The 19497-nt window shown below is 33.6% G+C and overlaps 3 protein-coding genes across 13 annotated transcripts; 2 read left to right on the top strand and 1 right to left on the bottom strand.

The window, feature by feature from the left end:
• The first annotated feature begins 827 nt into the window (after window positions 1-827).
• LOC100796706 (endoribonuclease Dicer homolog 2) lies at window positions 828-7694 on the top strand. 3 transcript variants are annotated; one of them, XM_003553734.5, is made up of 10 exons: window positions 830-1087; window positions 1258-1520; window positions 1881-2305; window positions 2401-2504; window positions 3262-3455; window positions 4125-4334; window positions 5296-5718; window positions 6417-6698; window positions 7064-7399; window positions 7565-7694. In XM_003553734.5, exons 1-10 carry the CDS (start codon window positions 1075-1077, stop codon window positions 7583-7585), a joined length of 2271 nt encoding a protein of 756 aa, XP_003553782.1. In that variant the 5' UTR covers window positions 830-1074; the 3' UTR covers window positions 7586-7694. The 3 variants fall into 3 exon arrangements, with proteins under 3 accessions (XP_014627607.1, XP_006604892.1, XP_003553782.1); XM_014772121.3 differs by lacking the exon at window positions 7064-7399 and having other exon boundaries at window positions 828-1087; XM_006604829.4 differs by lacking the exon at window positions 7565-7694 and having other exon boundaries at window positions 829-1087; window positions 7064-7563.
• A 648-nt stretch (window positions 7695-8342) lies between these two features.
• On the bottom strand, window positions 8343-9991 carry LOC100797233 (chitinase domain-containing protein 1). 4 transcript variants are annotated; one of them, XM_041012761.1, is made up of 2 exons: window positions 9110-9771; window positions 8343-8720 (listed from the first exon to the last, which is right to left on the bottom strand). In XM_041012761.1, exons 1-2 carry the CDS (start codon window positions 9381-9383, stop codon window positions 8449-8451), a joined length of 546 nt encoding a protein of 181 aa, XP_040868695.1. In that variant the 5' UTR covers window positions 9384-9771; the 3' UTR covers window positions 8343-8448. The 4 variants fall into 4 exon arrangements, 3 of the variants coding, with proteins under 3 accessions (XP_040868695.1, XP_006604894.1, XP_006604893.1); XM_006604831.4 differs by having other exon boundaries at window positions 8343-8696; window positions 9110-9770; XM_006604830.4 differs by having other exon boundaries at window positions 8343-8702; window positions 9110-9467.
• A 2019-nt stretch (window positions 9992-12010) lies between these two features.
• LOC100790575 (phospholipase A1 PLIP1, chloroplastic) lies at window positions 12011-17289 on the top strand. 6 transcript variants are annotated; one of them, XM_014772060.3, is made up of 7 exons: window positions 12011-12369; window positions 12448-12495; window positions 14372-15047; window positions 15200-15712; window positions 15806-15865; window positions 15977-16393; window positions 16648-17289. In XM_014772060.3, exons 2-7 carry the CDS (start codon window positions 12467-12469, stop codon window positions 17068-17070), a joined length of 2118 nt encoding a protein of 705 aa, XP_014627546.1. In that variant the 5' UTR covers window positions 12011-12369; window positions 12448-12466; the 3' UTR covers window positions 17071-17289. The 6 variants fall into 6 exon arrangements, with proteins under 6 accessions (XP_014627546.1, XP_014627547.1, XP_014627545.1 ...); XM_014772061.3 differs by having other exon boundaries at window positions 12011-12330; XM_014772059.3 differs by having other exon boundaries at window positions 12011-12495.
• The last annotated feature ends 2208 nt before the right edge of the window (window positions 17290-19497 follow it).

Raw genomic sequence — 19497 nt, forward strand, 5'->3', positions numbered from 1 at the left:
AGTTGAACAAAGAAAAAAAAAATACAAGAATCCTCCACTGCACCTCAACCAAACAACCATCGCCTCCACCTCCTAAATCTGAAGAACAATTGATAACAACAATTAAAACTATAATAGTTGAAGTTACGAGTTTCGAGCAATCAACTTAACTACTAGAAGTATATGGAATTGAAAACGAAATAATAAGCTACTAGGAGAAATGCCTTCACAGCTTACAAGATCGAACAAAAAATTGAAGCAAAAGTAAACGAGAAAAAAAGGAAAACATGCAATTGAAATTTCCTTTATTATGTGGAAAATGGAAAGGATGTTTATCAGACAATGGAAGTTGTGATCCTCTTTGGCTTTGTTTTCGATGATACCGTCCACGAATCTCAAACATTATAGTTTTACAAGAGACGAAGAGTAGACAAATTTTTTTAGGGAAATTAAAAATGAACTTTGAGTATTTTTTAGGATGAAAAGACATATTTTAACCTATAAAAAACTTCGTACCCCATTGTCCAGAGGCTCTTGCTATGCGAAGGTATGGGGGAGGGATATTGTATGCAGCCTTACCCTTGCATATGCAAAGAGACTGTTTCCGGATTCGAACCCATGACCAACATATTTTAACCTATGATAAACGATAAAGAGTCTCTGGTCTCTGACCCGTGGGATACTCCAAGTACCATTGAATTGCTTGATTTGCAAGTAGCTTGCCGCTTAAGTCCCCCAAAAGGAGAAGCATCATCCAATTACCGTCCTTTAGCTTTTCCTTTTTCCTTAGAATTTAGTAACTGCTAAGTGGTCCCTACAGCCACTTCCAATCCAATGCTATATAAAATCATAGATTGGAAGTGGGGAAGACTAGGGTGCGATATGCACTGGATTATCTTTTTATAAAAAAAAACACACACACACTCTTTTCTTTTCCTTTCAAGTTCCAATTTGATCTGGTGTGTACAGTTCCATAATATTCCTCACATATTTTGTGTTTTCATAGTGCGTCATAAGTTTAGTTGCGCACCGTAGTCTTCACCGAAGATCAAAGGACATTGCAACCACTTTTCTTGATATCGTCATCAACAATACATGGAAGGATTTGGTAACTTCTTATTTTTTGTGTAATTTTATGGCCTTTTATTTATATTAATTTGTTCTTGGTAGTGTTAAAAATGATTTCTGAAATGCTTTTGGTTGAAAGTTGATCTGATTCTTTTTTCATTTAATTTGCTTGTTAATGTGTTGGCAACTCTATTAATTTGCCTTGTGTAGGAAATGCGTACCCCAGTTATGTCCCATCCGAACTGGTGAGTTGTTCATCAAAAGGTAGAAATGTAACATACCATTGCTATTTGATGGAGTTGGAGCAGCACTACGAGTATCAGGTGTCGGTTAATGACATTGTACTTGCAATTAGGAGTGAACTTGACTCAGAAATTGTAGACACATTATCAGGCACATCATTTGATGTGAAAAGGGGAAAATTGTTAGTGAACCTCAGACATTTGGAACCCATTCAACTTAGCCCAGAAAAGGTATGTTTACATCACAATGTCTTGTTTCTTTTCATGATAGTTACTGTCAAAGAAGATTGTGTGAGGTGTGATTATATATCTTCTTTCTTTTCATGATAGATACTTCCAAAGAAGATTCAATATATATACATGTGTCATTTTCTGTGACAATAATTCTTATCTTAAAAAAATGTGAGATCTATAAATACTGACAATTCCAACATATATGAATAGATAAGACTAAAAGTTTGTTAATAGTCACATTTATTTTAAAATCTTAACTATTCAGATATATATTTATTGATCTTATGTCTCACAATAGCTAAGAAATGATTGATTACCAGATACATTCCTTGTATATATGTATTTTTTATTTTACAGGTTCAAAGTTGTAGAAGATTTCAGACTACCCTCTTTAGGATCCTCCTAAATCGGGACGTTACTAAGTTAACAAGTGTTTCAGATGATTTCAGTTTGGGAGATAATCCTGAAATTGATTTTCTTCTGCTCCCAGCCACTGTTAAACACCAGAGACCTTCAAATTCGATTATTGATTGGAAGCCTGTTTTATCGGTTCCTTTTTCATCTGAAAGTACCTGTGATTGTAAGGATCATGCATGTAATGTGAGGATTCGAAATGATTCAGTTTGCTCTTGCAAACTTGAAAATTGTGTAGTCTACACTCCTCATAATGGTAGTATTTATATCATTTATACCACTGATGGTACAAAGAAATTGAATGGAAATTCAACTCTAAACCAAGGACTTAAGGGAATTACTACTTACAAGGAGCACTTCAAAAAACGGTGAGTAAATTTTTGTAGCTTATTTATCTATTTGTGTCTTAGATGTCAACCATTGATTACCATAAATAATTTCGACTATTGTTTCAAAATTTCAGCCACGGGATTGAATTGGGTTTTGAACATCAATCCCTACTTCATGGAAGGAATCTTTTCAAAGTGGAGAATTACCTTCTGAAGACCAGACAAAAGACGGAGAAAGGTCTTAAGTTTTAACAATTCGTTGCTGGATCATTTATATTCTAGTTCCTAGTATTGCCCATGTGACTGATATTACCTAAAGAATTTGAAAAGGCTTTGTAGTTCTAAATTGTTCTCCATGAATCCATAGAGGATATAGAAAGAATATATATCTAAATGTTATGTGTTGTATGTCCACGCATTGCTTCTTATTTATAATCATGTATTACGGTTCAACAGAATCACTCATAGATACAAAGGAATAACTTAAACTCCTAATTTGTAGTAATTACATCTCTGATTTCTCATAACCACTCATATTTTCATATTTCCATATTATCTAATAGAGGGTATCATCTTCTCTTGTTAGTCTAACATTAATTTGTGGTTCCTAGATGGCTGATCAATGTCCATTCACCGTAGGCTACAAAAACTGATCCCAAGTACAAACGCGGTCCTACATGAATCTAAAATGAATAGGATTAGGAGTTCTTTTTAATGTATTATTGCCCTTGCATGCTCTAATGGTGAAGATTGAAAGGAAATCAGCTTGTAAGCTTTCTTATTTCGTCTCAGTTTTTCAGATTTGGAATGAAAACAACCTCTGCATTGTTTTTGGGACGCACATACCCTTGATGCTCATTAATAATGTATTAAACTGGTTCCATTTTATGTAGCTTAAGTTGCCATGACACTTGCTCATCTACTAAATAGAAGCTATTTTAATGCCTTTTGACATTATTAATTAGAACCTGATTCATTTTTTTTACCCTTTTCAGGAAAAAATATGAGCTCTGTTGACTTGCCGCCAGAAGTTTGTTCTGTAATCATGTCACCAATATCAATCGGTACCATATATTCATTTTCTTTTATTCCATCAATCATGCATTGGCTTGAGGGCTTGCTCGTTGCTTTCAACTTAAAAAGGATGCTCTTGGATCATTTCACGCCAAATGATATCCCAATCAGCAAGGTAAGCTACTTCTTCCTGTGAAAAATGCTTATTATTACATGATGACTATAGTTTACATTGATCACCATTATTCATGTAAAGTGGACATTTTCATGTATGAGAAGAGAAATTAAGTAATCCGAAATTATCATTTTTTCTATTAATCTTTATATATATATATATGATGCATAGTTAAGTATTATTAATTCTTTCTTGTAAATTGAAAAATTTGTAGAGATTAATTGAAATTATAGAATATAGATATGTGATGGATTTGGAATATCTAATAACTTTTCTTAGTTGATAATTTAAATTGAAAAATAATTATTGGAAATTTGAGATTGATGTCCCATCTGCCTAGATTGGAAGAACAAAATATCTACTTTGATATTTATGGTCTGTTTGGATATGCTTAATTAAAAAAACAATATATATATATATATATATATATATATATATATATATATATATATAGAAGTTAATCTGTCTAGTGAAGATTTTTTTTTGTTTTCATTTTAAAAGCATTTTATTATTGTTATTTTTTATTAGAAAAACTCTCAATTTGATTTCTTTGAGTTTTATGTATTATAATATTAGATATTCATATTTAGTTGATGTCATCTTCTATCATTCGTTATCGCTTGATAATAAAACTATACTAAAAGTTTAATATCAATATTACTTTGGTAGGTATTGCAAGCAATAACTGCAAAGGGATGTGAAGAGGCCTACGATTATGATTACTTAGAGACACTTGGAGATTCTTATCTGAAATACATTGTTAGTCAACAGCTTTTCAAGACCAATCAAAATGATCGGGAGGGCGCCCTTTCAGACAAGAGGAAGAACATCATTTCCAATGATGTCTTGTTTAAGTATGGGTGTACCCGCCCACTTCCGGTATTACTATATCTTCTCTTGTATTGTTGTTACATTTTATTAGTTGGATGTCAAGCAGTTATATAGTAACTTCTCTATAAATATTTATAGCAAAAGAAAATACTAATGCATTAAGTTTTCTCTATCAACTAAAACCAATTTATGTAATTTAATTTTGAAAAAAGTTAAATAAATGAGAAAAAGACATTCTATAAAATTTAAGTGCATGGAAAAAGCTTCTATAAGAGTGAAAATAAAAACGTTGTAACGTAAAAAGAAAAGGCATACATAATTTTCTTTCACGGGATAGTTAACTTCTTTCCCAATCTATTAAATTTTGAAAGGGTAACACAAAATGTAAGATACATTTATGATCTACTTACAAAAAGTTGTAAATAGTTTTTAGCTTTTTGGATCATGCTGATCAATGTTTTTAGGATATTGATTAAGATTGTATTAGAATCACAAGAAAGTGCATCTCAATAAATAAAAAAAATTATTTTTGTTTTCCTAACCAGTGCCCTAGCCTAGTTAGGACACAGTGAATTAGCATTTTCCATAATCTTATTTCATCAGTTGCTTCTATCAAGTATTGACTGAGTGCAACATTTCTGCGTCATCAGCAACTTGTGCAACCCGACCTTTAATAATATGAAAGAGAAGAATCCATTATACTAATAGTTTCTAGTTTGAAATTATATATTGACTTTCTTTATCCATGTATTTTCTATTTCGAACTATGTCAAAAGAAGTCAACCGGTAATTTACTCTTAAGAAAATGTGCATTGAACTTGTTTTCAGATGTGCCAAACTATAAAAATCCTGAAGTATTTAGCTAGAGAAGAAAATCATATTGCTTAGCTTAGCCGGAAATGAGGGCTTGTGTTCGTATTGTCAAAACAACCTGGATTACTAGCATTCTGGAATCTCATATATAATCACATTGAAATTACCCCTGGTTCTATTTTTTGGCATGTTACAGGGTTTCATACGGAAAGATAAATTTGATCCAAAGCAGTGGGATGTACCCGGTGATAAGTCAAACAGTATTCTCTTGCTAAAACAGAAGTTGGACTCCAGTAGAACAAGAGTATATGTTCGAAAGACGAGAGAAATAGACTTGGGAATCATTGCTGATGTTGTTGAGGCACTAATTGGTGCCTTTATTAGCACAGAAGATGAAAAGGCTGCTTTATCGTTTATTAATTGGATTGGTATCAATGTTGACACCAACATTATGCCGTATGAGAATGAGAGGCACATTAGCATTATTGCCCCAGAGGAGCTTGTAAAAGCCAAACTTTTAAAATCCCGGCTGAACTACTCGTTTAAAGACCCTTATCTTTTAGTAGAGGCTCTCACCCATAGTTCTGGCAAACGGCCAGAAATTCGGACATGTTATGAGGTACTCTCATGATTATTTAGATACTACCTAGAACAACGAACATATACTCACTAGAAATAACGAAGTCCATGTCATAAGAGTTTACACTTTTTTCGTTTCTTTATAAGTTGGTGACCTTATTACATCAAACACCCCGTTAACACTCATCATTTCTATTTATTTCTCTATAATTCTCTTTTTTCTGTCTCTTTCTCTCATTAGGCGTTAATAGGTCATCAGGTGTCCATTAATAATTTTTGTTCTTTTAAATTCCACCACATGGTTAAAAATAGATCATGAGAACATTAGGCTTTGTAAGAGGATGGAATGGAAGAGATTATGTCTTCCATTGTTTGAATTAGTAAAATAAGGATGAAATACAATGGAAACTAGTGAAACCTCTTCCCTTGTATTCCATTTTTTTTTTCATGTTTCTTTTCCTCTAATTTGGAGGAGTGAGATAGATTGAGAATTTTGTTCTATTCTACCATAACATGTCCACTCAATGGATTGAAAGTTTTATTTCATTATGTTCTATTCTACTCTATTTTGTTTTAATGCATTCCTTTTATTAATCCTGTTCTGAATCCTCTTCGGTCTTGGTTTGGATGTACGAACAAATCCAAACATAGCCTTAGGGACATCATAATTAGTTGCTTGTCTAGTTTTTATGGAAGATGGATACCGTATCTCTGATAAACACTTAACATGCCCTGCAGCGACTAGAGTTTCTTGGGGACGCAGTGTTGGACTATGTCATCACTATGCATTTCTACAAGGAATATTCTAATGACAAATTCTCAGCAGAATTTTTCACTAACATGAGGTCTATTTCTGTGAACAATGAGTGTTACGCACTGTCAGCCATTAAAGCCAAGCTGGATGAACACATACTCTGTGACTCGGTAGTAAAAAATAACATTGCCCAGACAATGGAAGGTGTTAAGAACTTATCTTTGGAATCAACTTTTGGATGGGAGCTAGAAACATATTTCTGTCAGGTCAGTTGTTTAATATTTCAGTGCATAACTTCTTCCAATCCAAACAACGTTTATTCACATTACTGGCATATTCATTGAATGCCTTGGCTGTTATAGTTAGATGGAATGTTATGAGTCTCCCATCGAATAGAATATAAATCTTAAAGCCATAACGTGGTATTTAAGCCATGGAACTCTCCCATCTGAAGGATTAGTTTTTTGGGTTGACCTCTTCTCTTATGCTTAAATCATAAGTTCATAACCTATATAGCCTGGATTTAAGACATGAGGCTCCACCACCTAATAACAATTGAGAAAGGGAAGTAACCTGTGCAGACATTTTCTTAGTGATGTTTTCATTAGGTGCAATTCTATGTATGAGACAGGTGCTGGCAGATGTTATAGAATCTATAGCAGGAGCGATTTTTGTTGATTCAGGGTACAAGAAGGAGGTTGTTTTCCAAAGCATAAAGCCCCTTTTGGAACCCCTTGTTACACCTGAAACAGCAAGGAGACATCCTATTAGTGAGTTGCACGAACTATGCCAAAAAAAAGGCTACAAAATGAAAGTATATCCCCCCGTCCGCGTCAACGGTGAAACTTCAGTTACAATTGAGGTGAAAACCAACGGGATCACTTACAAGAATAATCCTCCTGCTAAAGCATCTAATAACGATACAGCTCGTAAACTGGCTGCCAAGGATGTTTTAAAACAAATTAAGGTAACCGAATCCAAGTTATTGATGAATAGAAGGCGATTTTTATTCTCTTTATTATCGGCAGTCTTTTTGTTTTGTTGGTGTGTAGATGAAATAATTTATCATGTAACAAGGAAGTGATTTTTGAAACCGCTTTTAAGTGTTTAAAACTGTTGTTTGTAATTGCAGATTTGCAAGTCTCTTGGCTAATTGATGTTTTACGCCCATAGGAATGCTCAAATAGGATGCCCTGTTCCTAAAGTCATTATGGTATATTGGTATATCAAGGTCAACTAATACGACTATTGCTGTTTTGCTATATGACATTTTCATTACACTCTCAAATAACTTTTAATTATTGTCAAAAATTACTTTAACTAAGAAAATTTGAAAATAAAATAAAATAATACCGTAGGCACCATCAATTTATTTGCGTTCCTGTAATGTGCTGAGTTCGACAGTTCTCAATGGCGGTCATTTTGATGGAGCACAGAACATTAAAGACAACTCAAACTAAGTAAATCGAATGAGCCAAACCTACTAACGTTAAATTGCATATTTGCTCACTGAATTTCAATTGAAACAATTATTCAAAAAGATAAAATTTTGAATATTATAGAAAGCACTCACTCATTTCCTGAAAGGCTTAAAGTAAGGTTAATGTGTCTAACCAAAAAAGTTAAATGTTATTCTTTTGAGGCTGAAGGCCTTTCCCTTCTTAAACTGAGATGTTATTCTTTTGAGGCTGAAGGCCTTTCCCTTCTTAAACTGAGATGTTATTCTCGTATCGTAAAATTCCATGCACAAAAACAAAACTATTAAAAGCATTTAAATACGTTTTAGTGTTCTACCCACCTCCCACCAGCACCAACCCTTGTGCTATGACAATCACATCGTATCTTTGCAAGTTGTAACTGAACTAACTGCAAATTTCCTCAAACTAGATTTCTGAAAAAAAAAATCCCAATTTAACCGAAGTACTTTTCGTTTATACTGAATACACAACAGTTACGAGTTGCAACTTAGGAATAAACATTAACATGGGCCACAAAAGGAGTACACATAACGAGCTATCAAAGAAGGTAAAAAAAATAATCCAAGCCTTGGCCAATTTCCCAGATCGAGATGCCACACCCCCGTGAACGAGCTTCCTCTGACCGCAAAGAAATTGACTTCGAAGATGGATAGAATACCGCATGCCTGATATCCTTGTTGTCAGTGTAAAAGAAAAAATGCTCCCCACTATTCTTATCCCACTGCAGTTCAGGCCTGTGCTTCTCCAAAAGTGCCAGGTAATCTCTCCCAATAATAGCTCCACCACCTGCATCTGCACTCTCAACTTTCTCTTATGTGTAAAACAAAAAATCTTTTAACAAGATAATACATCAGAAAAGCTAAAAAAGAAAAGGAAGATTAAGTCCTCAAAGATGATCTCAAAGTATCAGAATGGCTCAAAAAAGGTGATCATGTTCCACTAAAGCAATAAAGAATTAATATAAATGATGCCCAAATGGAACATTCCTTTCCCATTCCCCGTCTCCTCCTTGATCCGTTAGACACCACTTTAGCAGATCTAGTACCTGTGTATGTGTGTGTGTGTCTGCCACTGAAATTAACAATAAGTTTAGTTCAAAGGATCGAAGAGGAGGGATTTTTGTCCTGGTACCCAACCTCCTTCATTCCCCTCCAACCAAATATGTAAAGGATTAGGAAGATAAGAAACAAAGGAATTACCCCTTGAAAGGGAGAAATCATTTCCATAGAAGTCGATGCCGAGAAGTATCTTGGGGGCAAGGCTTTGGGTTCTATTGGCAGAGGTACCAAGAAGCAGCTGTAGAACAATTTGAATCCATTTCATAGGTGCATTAGGACCAGGATTATGAGGATTAGAGAAGTCATATGTCATTAACGAGAAAAATTTTCTGAGCAAAAAAATATCGACAAAAAATAACTTTGGTTTGTAGTCACTCGTAGTTGCGAGCATTGAGCGAGAAAGAATTGTAAGCATAAAAGTGAGTTAGAATGAACATCTTTGAAAAAAAATTCAAATTTTATATTTTTTGAGAGAATTTAAAATCTGACTGTTTTAATCAATCAAAATGATTCATAAAAATATCAAAAATTAAATCTGATTTCAAATATTCTATACAAGCAAGTTATTTTATCATTGAATCATTTAAACATTTTTTTTAAAAATAAATTCTCCCATTATAAATGGAAGACATCTTTGATGAAATTGTAAACCAGGGAGTAGTCGCAGGGAAATTGTAATTGAAACGATGAAAATAATGCATCTCATTTTGCATGTGAAATTGTGAGGTATCTCCTTATTCACAACAATTCTGCCACAATTCATTAGTATAACAACAAAGGGAGACATTCTGAAATTTTAATTCTAAAGAATATCGACACATCCATTTTAGGGGAAGTGAGGCACTGTCTCTATATTTTTTTTTAAAAATAAAAGAGGAAATGAGATTAAATAGAAGATGAGAGAAGAAAATGAGTTGTGATATGAAAAGAACGAGATCAATTACCACATATACAACCGAAGAATAAGGACATTAAAAAACTAGAAATTATAAGAAAATTTTAAAGTAACAAGTAAAAAATTTAAAGTAATAACAAATTGTACGAAAAATAACATTGTTAATGAATTGAGCTCATTACAAAATTGGCTACGTTAGTTTGCAAGCATGAAAAAAGAGAAAAATAAACAATAAAATGACATGATACATACTTTTACAATATTTTAATTTAAAATTTTCATGTTATTTTACTTTTATTTCTTTTCTTTTTACTCTAAAGAACCGACCCTTGAAAAATATTATATATGTTAAAGTTGAATCGTCAATGTTGTAGAATTCCTGGTGCATGAGCACGAGGCAACACGTGTGAAACTGAAAGACAATGGGGAGTTTGAATGAATCGGTGCAACCTGAGGGGAGGATTAGGTGAATGACACGCGAAAAGAATTGGAGGCCAAAGAGGTGGTGAGGGGCGCCGCCACCGGTGTGAAGAAATGTGGCTCCCCCTGGCGCCCCTTGCTTCATGCAACCGCACATTTGGCCGTCGCACTAACGACATACCCAATTGTTACGTTTTTCACTTCCTTTTCCTTTTCTTTTCAGTACTCGCAACACGTGCGACCAGGTGCTCATGAACAAAATAATAATGTGGGCCCGGTTCTATTTGTATGACCAAAATGCCCCCGCCTAACAAATCAGCCATTTATGTTTTAGTAGACCCAGCTTGCAAATTTGATGCATATTTTAAAGGAAAACACTATTTGATATCAAATTTATTTTCATACGGTTGCACCACCGGTGATTTTTGTCATAAATTCATTCATGTATTTTTAAAATCTGTTAATAAATATTTATTTTAAAAAACTCATTGCTTTACTTGTTATTTGTACATATTGTGTCTCGTATTCTCTATTCTCTGTACGAAATAATATAACTCTATTACGAATTCACTTTGAGATTTTATTCCTTTTTTTTTTGTGTGTTTATTGAGTCCCACCTGCTTTCTAAGTCCACTTCATGTTATTTTAGGTGTGCTCATATGTTTAATTTTGTTTATGGACGAATAGTTTTTATTTCTTTTATAATTTTTTGTTTAAAAATACTAAATATATTGTCGAGTGAGACACATGTCAATCATTTATATTAGTCTTACAATAAGAGTTCGGACACTTGACCCTTAATAGTCAAACTCCCTAATGAGAGGTTATTTAACGTATTGATATTTGAATATATATTTATCTATTGGCAGATAATAGATTATCTACAAGGTTATACATTATTTACAAAAGTTACAATTATCTACTAGCTTTTATTCATAAGCTATAATTTATCTCTAACATTATCTATAAGCTCTCAACTATTATCTATGAGATGATAATTATCTACAAAGACTATAACAACCCCTACAAATAAAGATCTTCAACACATTAATTTCCACGCACTTTAGCACACAACTAACAAGTCTATCTCTCTTTTTTGCTCACTCAAGCTTATACTTAAGCATATATTTATTTTATCTTCTAACTTATATAGTTACTTACGTCATACTCTTTTGTTTCACCGATCTTATCTCCCGTCCTCTTAACAAAAGTCTCTCTCAAAACCAACCTGCGAAGTCCAGGAATCTACTTCAGTCACGTCCAGTATAAGGTCTAACCTTAGATTTTGTTAAGTACATTAAATATTTTATATATTTTTAAAATATTTGTATATTTATTTTTTATTTACTTATTTTATAAACTATAATTATATTAAAAAACAATGTTGCTTCCATTTGATTTTCCATCCTAACGTATGTTTAGTTAATCAATCCGAATCATATCAACTTAATTATGTTTTGTTATTATATTAATTTTAAATTGAAACAACCTTAAAAATTTTACATTGAATTTTACTATAAACTTGCTTTTAAGATAAAAATATCTATACGCAAATTACTCTTATTTGATTATCCAGCAACAACTATCAACACCTATAAAGAAAAGAAAATCAAAAGGGTATTTTCGCCTATGAAAAAAGCCCTTTTGTTTGAAGTCTAGGGACCCCACATGAGCATATTCTCTCATGGTCGTTTCCCTCATTTATTAGCACTTTTCTTCCCCAGTTTTCTAAACATATTTTCTGTGAAAAAACATGCCTCACAGAGGAATCAGAGACAGAGAGAGAGAAGGGTCCCTGCTTCTGATCTGAACACATAAAATTATTTTATTTTATTCACCGTGTTGGATCTGAATCTCTGGGAACCAATTGTTGCACTATAAAATAGAGAGAACCTCGTTTTTCAATAATATTAAATGCTAGTTTCCTCATTCCACCATATGCATACCATTGGCAGAAGCTATACCTGTCTTGTCCAGCTAGCATCTATGGACGCCATTGTCGGAGCTTGATCATGGTTGTCTTCGCTGAATGTTCTTCCCAATAGAGGTTCTGTTCTGTACATTCATTGCTTACTTGCCTCTCCGGGTAAGTACATGCATTTTTCATGTTCTTTGTTTTCATTGTTCTGCTTGTTCTCTGTGCTTGTTAATGATTTTTGTTCAGCTCCTTGAATTGCCCAACCATGCAACAAGTGTCAAACACTGGAATCAGGTTGCTAAAATTTCCATTTCAGTTTTTTACTTCCCACATTCGACGTACTTTTGCTCCTTTGATCTATTAAGCTTTCTCATTTTATTGCTATGTTCTATTTATTAACTAAGCGTTGGAACTGAAATAATTGCCTCAGATGAAAATCATCATCTATCAATCCCGAATCAATTATATTAATCATTAAAAAATCAAAGCAGAAACATACTCTATTGAAAAAACTCTCAACTTTTTTCTCATCCTCTCTTTTATGATGGGACGATAGAAGAAATGAGAATAAAATTGTAACGTGTGACATAGAACTATAACCTATTTAATAGATAATGATTATCTTTTGAATATCTCAATCTTAACTCATTGTAAAGATAGATTTATCATTCTGGCTCTTTATTATTTGTTTTAGAATTTTAATGGGATTTTGGTGTGATGCATCTCATTCATGTAATGCTATTTATTATTTAATGGATAACTCTGGTTGTGATCCTCAATTTCCTTGGCTTTTGATCACTGTTGTTTTTCTTTTTCAGAGATAATTTTTTTTGTTAAAAAAAAACTATTCATGAAACTACTTTTCATTCTTCAGTTTCCCTTTCTTCTTTAAACAAGTGAGATGGTTTGTAAGATATATATTTTTTTATTAAAATCATTTTTTTATATTTGTATAACTTAGTTTTATACACACACTACACTTTCTTTATACATTATTTGAATTGAAGCATTCACAATAAGTAGGTAAGAAGCAAGTCTGTCCTGCACTTTCAATTTTTTTTTTTATCTAGTTTAAGTTCGGCTTACTCAGGACCGTGATTGATGGCTATTATAAAATATTAACTTGATGTGAAAATATTTTTTTTAAAAAAGATTAGCAACCCCCTCCCTCTTTTTTGAGGCCTCATCCTATATTTAACGAGAAGAATATGTTGGTAATATTATATCGGTAATTCCGAGGTACTTTACCTTCTATAGTGCTTTTATTTTGTTTGGTACTTTGTGTGTGTGGATGGGGCTATAGTCTTTGGTATACTACTATTTAATAGTGTATTTTGAGTTGGAAGAAGTCTTTTTCCTTTTTAATTTTCCTTCCTACAATATCGGTTGAAAGCTTGATCCCTTAAATATGCGACAATTCCAAGAAAATCATGTACAAATTCAGATGCAACCCTTACTAACTAAATTAAGGAATTTATTTGGGGTACTGTTTCATAAAAGAATACTATTACATTATTGTTTTGCAATTGCAAACTAGAGAATAAATTTACTTGTTGAGTAACATCGGTTAATAATTTGTTTTACTCAATTATATAACTTTTGACATACCTAATTTTTCATTAATACAAGATGCCTTTTGTTCTCATTTTCAAACTACAATGAAACTTGTTTCTCCCCTTATAAACCGATACTGTCTCCATGTGCACATACGACAAATAGAGAGCTAGTAAATGTCTTTATTCAGAATCCTAGAATTTAACGAACATGGCATGTCTTTCCCTCATATTCATCTGGTCCAATGGTTTGAATCGTCAATATTTTTCCAATAAGCACGGTCTCGAGCTTAACTATGTTTTGGCTTTGGTCGTAACACACACCACTTAACGATGCTTTCGTCTATACCTTAATGTAGGAGTTGCGTTCATTGATAGGTAAACTAATTTAACTATGAGTGTATTAGAAGTTTCAACATCTTTAAGAAGGTCCTCGTTGATAACAAGAAAAATGGTTGTTGTCTGTTGTCTTATAAAATCTATGTACATATATCGGATTTGTTTCAATGACCACAACTCAACATATCAAGCTTTGATATTTGATTATTCATAATAATCTACATAGACCAAGTACAGTGAAGGATCTAGATCTTGCTATCTGACATAAAAATTACCAGCATGGCTTACACTGCAGTTGCCATGCCTACATCTCCAGCAGCTACCTCTGCAACTATGGACATTGCAAAAGAGCATAATGGTCTTCGCCGCTCGCAATCCAGCAAAGAACTATGCACACGTTCCATTATGCGGAGGTCTTATTCTGACAACCACCTATGTTGCTCCATCAATCGCATACAAGCCACATCAGTGCCGCCAAAACTTAAGAGCAATCGATCAATGGGCATTTCCCCATTTCAATTTTCAGGCTCCATGCTTCCAAATTCACTGCGCTCCTTCTTGTTTGACCCAGAAACAAGCAAGGATGTAAGTGTGGAGGAGAAGGTTGTAAGTATTGAGGAAAACATGGTGGAAAGCAGCAAAGAAGAGATAGCGAATAGAGCCAACTGGGTAGAGAGGCTTATGGAAATCAAGAAACATTGGAGAAACAGACTGCCGAAAGAAAGCATGGATCCAGATGCAATATGCAACGAAAATACGTATGATGAATGTGAATGTGATGGAGATGGAGATGACAATGTTTGTGTGGTGGGTGAAGATGAAGATGAGCAGGAAGTGACATATGATTGCGACTCATTCTCAAACTTTCTGGTTCAAGTACCATGGTCTGATACCAAACTATACTCTCAACTTGCTTTCCTGTGCAACATGGCCTATGTAATACCCCAAATCAAGGTAAGCACTCACCCATGGTAGAATAATTTATCGATTTCTTGCATATATAGTAATAATATAAGAGTTTGAGTGTGTGTTTTTGTTTTCCTCTTTTCATGTATGAATCAAAAAAGAATAAAAAAAACAAACAACTTTTGCCAATTACTTTGCAGGCTAAGGACTTGCGAAGATACTACAGCCTTCAATTTATAACATCTTCTTTAGAGAAGAAAGTTGAAGTGGCCAAGTTAAAAGTGAAACTTGATCAAGACTCCACTCGTGTTCCTATAGATGACTCGGATGTCTCAGAGAAAGGCAAAGACAGTATAAAGAAGCCTCAAATCAAACTAGCTTATGATATTGCTGCCTCAGCAGCCTCTTATGTCCAATTACGAGCGAAGGATCTCTTACACCGTGCTGCTAAGTCACGAGACACACAACAGACTGAAAATGAAGATTCTAATGGAAGAGGAGACTCACCACGAGAAGAGCTAGAAAGCACTTCGCGAGGTTACAAATCAGAGGTTGCAGCTTATGTTGCAGCGTCCACAATGACAGCAGTGGTTGCAGCAGGGGAGAAGGAAAAACAAGAAGCAGCAAATGACCTCCAATCACTTCATTCCTCACCTTGTGAATGGTTTGTTTGTGATGATCCCGGCAATTACACTCGATGCTTTGTAATTCAGGTAATTCCTTAATTACTCTTTGCTATCCTGATCTGTACCACAAGGTTATATATTGTTGAATTTCAACACATGCAATTTTGTTCTATGTTGCAGGGCTCTGACTCCCTGGCATCTTGGCAAGCAAACCTCTTCTTTGAGCCCACCAAATTCGAGGTAAGAATAATTCTTATTTCATGGAGACATTCATTTATTGTGCAGTTGCAATTTTCAAATGTTGATTTTGTAAGAAAAACATCAAATCACTTATGATCTATTCTCTAATAGGACACAGACGTACTTGTTCACAGAGGAATTTATGAGGCTGCAAAAGGAATATACAAGCAATTCATGCCAGAAATAATGGAGCATTTGAAGAGACATGGGGATCGTGCTAAGCTTCAGTTCACTGGGCACTCCCTTGGGGGTAGTCTCTCTCTTTTGGTTCATTTGATGCTATTGACTAACAAGGTTGTGAGTCCCTCCACTCTTCGACCAGTAGTAACTTTTGGCTCACCATTTGTATTCTGTGGAGGCCAACAAATAATCAATGAGCTAGGCCTGGATGAGAGCCAAATCCACTGTGTGATGATGCATAGAGATATTGTTCCCAGGGCCTTCTCCTGCAACTACCCAAACCATGTAGCTGTAGTCCTTAAGCGCTTAAACAGCTCATTTCGGTCACATCCATGTCTGCTGAAAAATGTAAGCATCATCTTTCTATCTGTTCTTAGTTCTTACAGAATACTAAAAAAATATTCAAATGTATAAACATAATTTTGCAGGCAGGTATATATTATGATTTATATTGCTTTCTGGCAAGGTCTTTTGGATGGAAACTTGGGCTTGTGGAACAAAAGTCATAAACCCATAATGAACATACCTAATTTAAATTATGAAATGTTACTATACTCACCACTGAGTAAGATCTTCATTCATTTTCTTTGGATTTTTTTCAGAAGCTGTTGTATTCACCACTGGGTAAAATATTCATCCTCCAACCCGATGAGAAGACATCTCCTCCACATCCTTTACTCCCTCGAGGAAGTGCCTTCTATGCCCTGGACAATACTAAAGGTGGATATTCTCCAAGTGTTCTTAGAACCTTCCTGAATCAACCACACCCTATTGATACACTAAGTGATCCAACAGCATATGGTTCAGAAGGCACAATCCTAAGAGACCACGACTCCAGCAACTACCTCAAAGCCATCAACGGAGTCTTGAGGAAACATTCAAAGATTACCGTTGGCAGAATGAGGAAGCAAAGGATTAATCAGTTGTGGCCTCTGTTGACATCACCATCTCCACACTCTTGGAGCCATGAACAGAACTTGGAGAGATGCAGCTTGAGGACAAAGGAGATAGTTACAGGGGTTTAAAGAAAAGCCTTTCTTTTGAGGTTCCCACAGATCATGATCATGATCAAATTAATTAAAATCATGGAATTGATTAGCAAACTACATCATTTTATTCTATGTACATCCCTAAATAACTAGTGTAGTATGTATCCATTATTCCATATTTGAAAACCTTGTGCATATAAATGTCGATAAGTCCTATAGAAAATAGAACAAAATTGTCTACTGGTTTTCCATGAAGCAATCTAGTACTATCTTGTTACTGCCATTGAGAATCGCAAGTGTAATCTTTTAACTAGACAGACGAATAAATACTCACCAAACCAAGTTATGAGTTTCTTATTATTTGGATTTTCAGCATAAATTAACATCATAATCACTTCGCATAAGATTGTAAGAGAAGTTGCCAAAACTGTTTAACATCATAATCTCGCCAACTAGAAGTATAACAACATTTTTCATGAAATATCTAGCAGAGGCCCTACACTACAAGTTACAACAAACACTATAAGAGAAAGAGAAGGTGCCAAGATATGTGAATTCTGAACCTAAGCGAGTTTTGGGATTTGATTTGATTGGGTAACAATAGAGTCCAGAATTATCTTGAATGAAAACTAATCACCGAGTACTGCATCATCTTTGCCATCAGATCAGTGATACTCATCCTAAAACAAAGTGAGTTGATCACCTGTCTGTAGGAGTAAGAAGAATCAGCGGATGAGCAAAAGTTCTTTCCTTCCAAGTGTGGATGGGCTGAGAAAAAAATGTGTTGAAAAGCAAGGAGAGAATCCCGCCAGACCACACTGATCAGCTGGCAATAGAGAAACAGACGCTTGAGTGTACGTTTCCAATGTGATCACATGTGTCAAGAACGATTTATTTATTTAATGGAAGAACTCATTTCAATTCCTAGAGTGTTCAAAATTTCTTTGCCAGTGACAGTCATATACCAGAACGAAATTAATCTCCCAGACCTGAGATCCAGAGAAAGAGACACAGGGAGAGAAAAAATTGAAAATGGAAAAAAAAATATAATAGTAATCTTTCTTTTTGAATGGGTCTCATAATGGATTTCGAATTAGTGTTTTGGCATTCCCTTGATGTTGAATTCGCCGACTTGTTCTTGTTCTGTAGTTTTACTTTTACAACAACAAAGAGTAACTTTGTCTTCTTTTTGCTTTGTGGAAGAATCTTTGTCCACCATGTCTTGTTCCGTGGCGTCTAATAATGAGAATTGGATCTTACGGTTTCTAAGTAATCTCAGCACAACACTGCAGTCTGCTATCATGTAATCACGCCATTTTTTTCTGAATAGGACTGTAGCTCATTCTTCTTTCATTTCAGACTCTAGCCCTTACTTGGAAATGTCTGTTTTTTTATTATTATTAACGTGTCGCAAAACTGGGGAAAATTAAGAAGATTTTCTATCATATCATAAAATTTTATACTTAGAAGAAGGAGCAATATAAACAAAAAAAAATATTTTGTTTCATTTGTTCATTATTTTTTAATCATAAAATATAAGATTAATTAAGTTTTTAATCCCTCAAATTGATTTTTACAATTTTTAATTTTTTATTATTTTTAGTTCCTCTATTTTTTTTATTTATATTTAATCTCTTATTTATTTTTATTATTCAAAATTAGTCATTATTTTATTCATTTTTAATTTTTAATTTATTTTATATTTAAAACTAATTTTAAACAATAAAAATAAATAAGAAATTTAAAATAAGTAAAAAAATTAAAAGTGATGACAAAAAATTAATAAAAAATTAACTTTTATAAAAAAAAATGAAAGATTAAAAATTGGAAACTGAAAAACTCGAAGGATTAAAAAAAACTTAATTAATCCTAAAATATAAAATGAAGATGCAGATTATATTTAAAAGGTAAGTCGAGGAATCCAGTTCTGGGTTGGCGGAGATGAGATATATGCTAATGTGTGACTATGGCTGGTCCTGGCCACAATACTGTGACTAATAGTTGCCAAAAAAATGTAATAAACTAATGATGCATGTGGCGTGCATGTCAGGGTCAGGGACGATACGAATATAAAAGAAAATCAACAACTTGTGACTGCAACTGCGTTACACCACTTTAGTCAATTTCTTTAGATCCTCTTAAAATATGTATTATGTCAATCAATGTCACGTATGCGTCATTTACTCAAATTAATAATGTTACTTGTATATTCTATCAATGTTTTTTAAATTTAAAAAAAAGCTTGCAAACTAGATATTTTTTTTAATATTAAATATCTTTAATGTAATTTTTCAGACGGTAGTTGAAATAGTTTTGAAATATAATTATATCTTAATGTAATTTTTTTCTTCTCTCTCAAGTATTTTGTTTTTAAAAGAAAACTATAGAAATATTTTTTTTTTAATTTTGGGCTTGTATGGGAATATTTTCTAAAATTGAAGAAAACGTATATATTAACACTAC

The sequence above is a fragment of the Glycine max genome, chromosome 19 (assembly GCF_000004515.6).
Source record: "Glycine max cultivar Williams 82 chromosome 19, Glycine_max_v4.0, whole genome shotgun sequence".
Taxonomy (NCBI): Eukaryota; Viridiplantae; Streptophyta; class Magnoliopsida; order Fabales; family Fabaceae; genus Glycine; species Glycine max.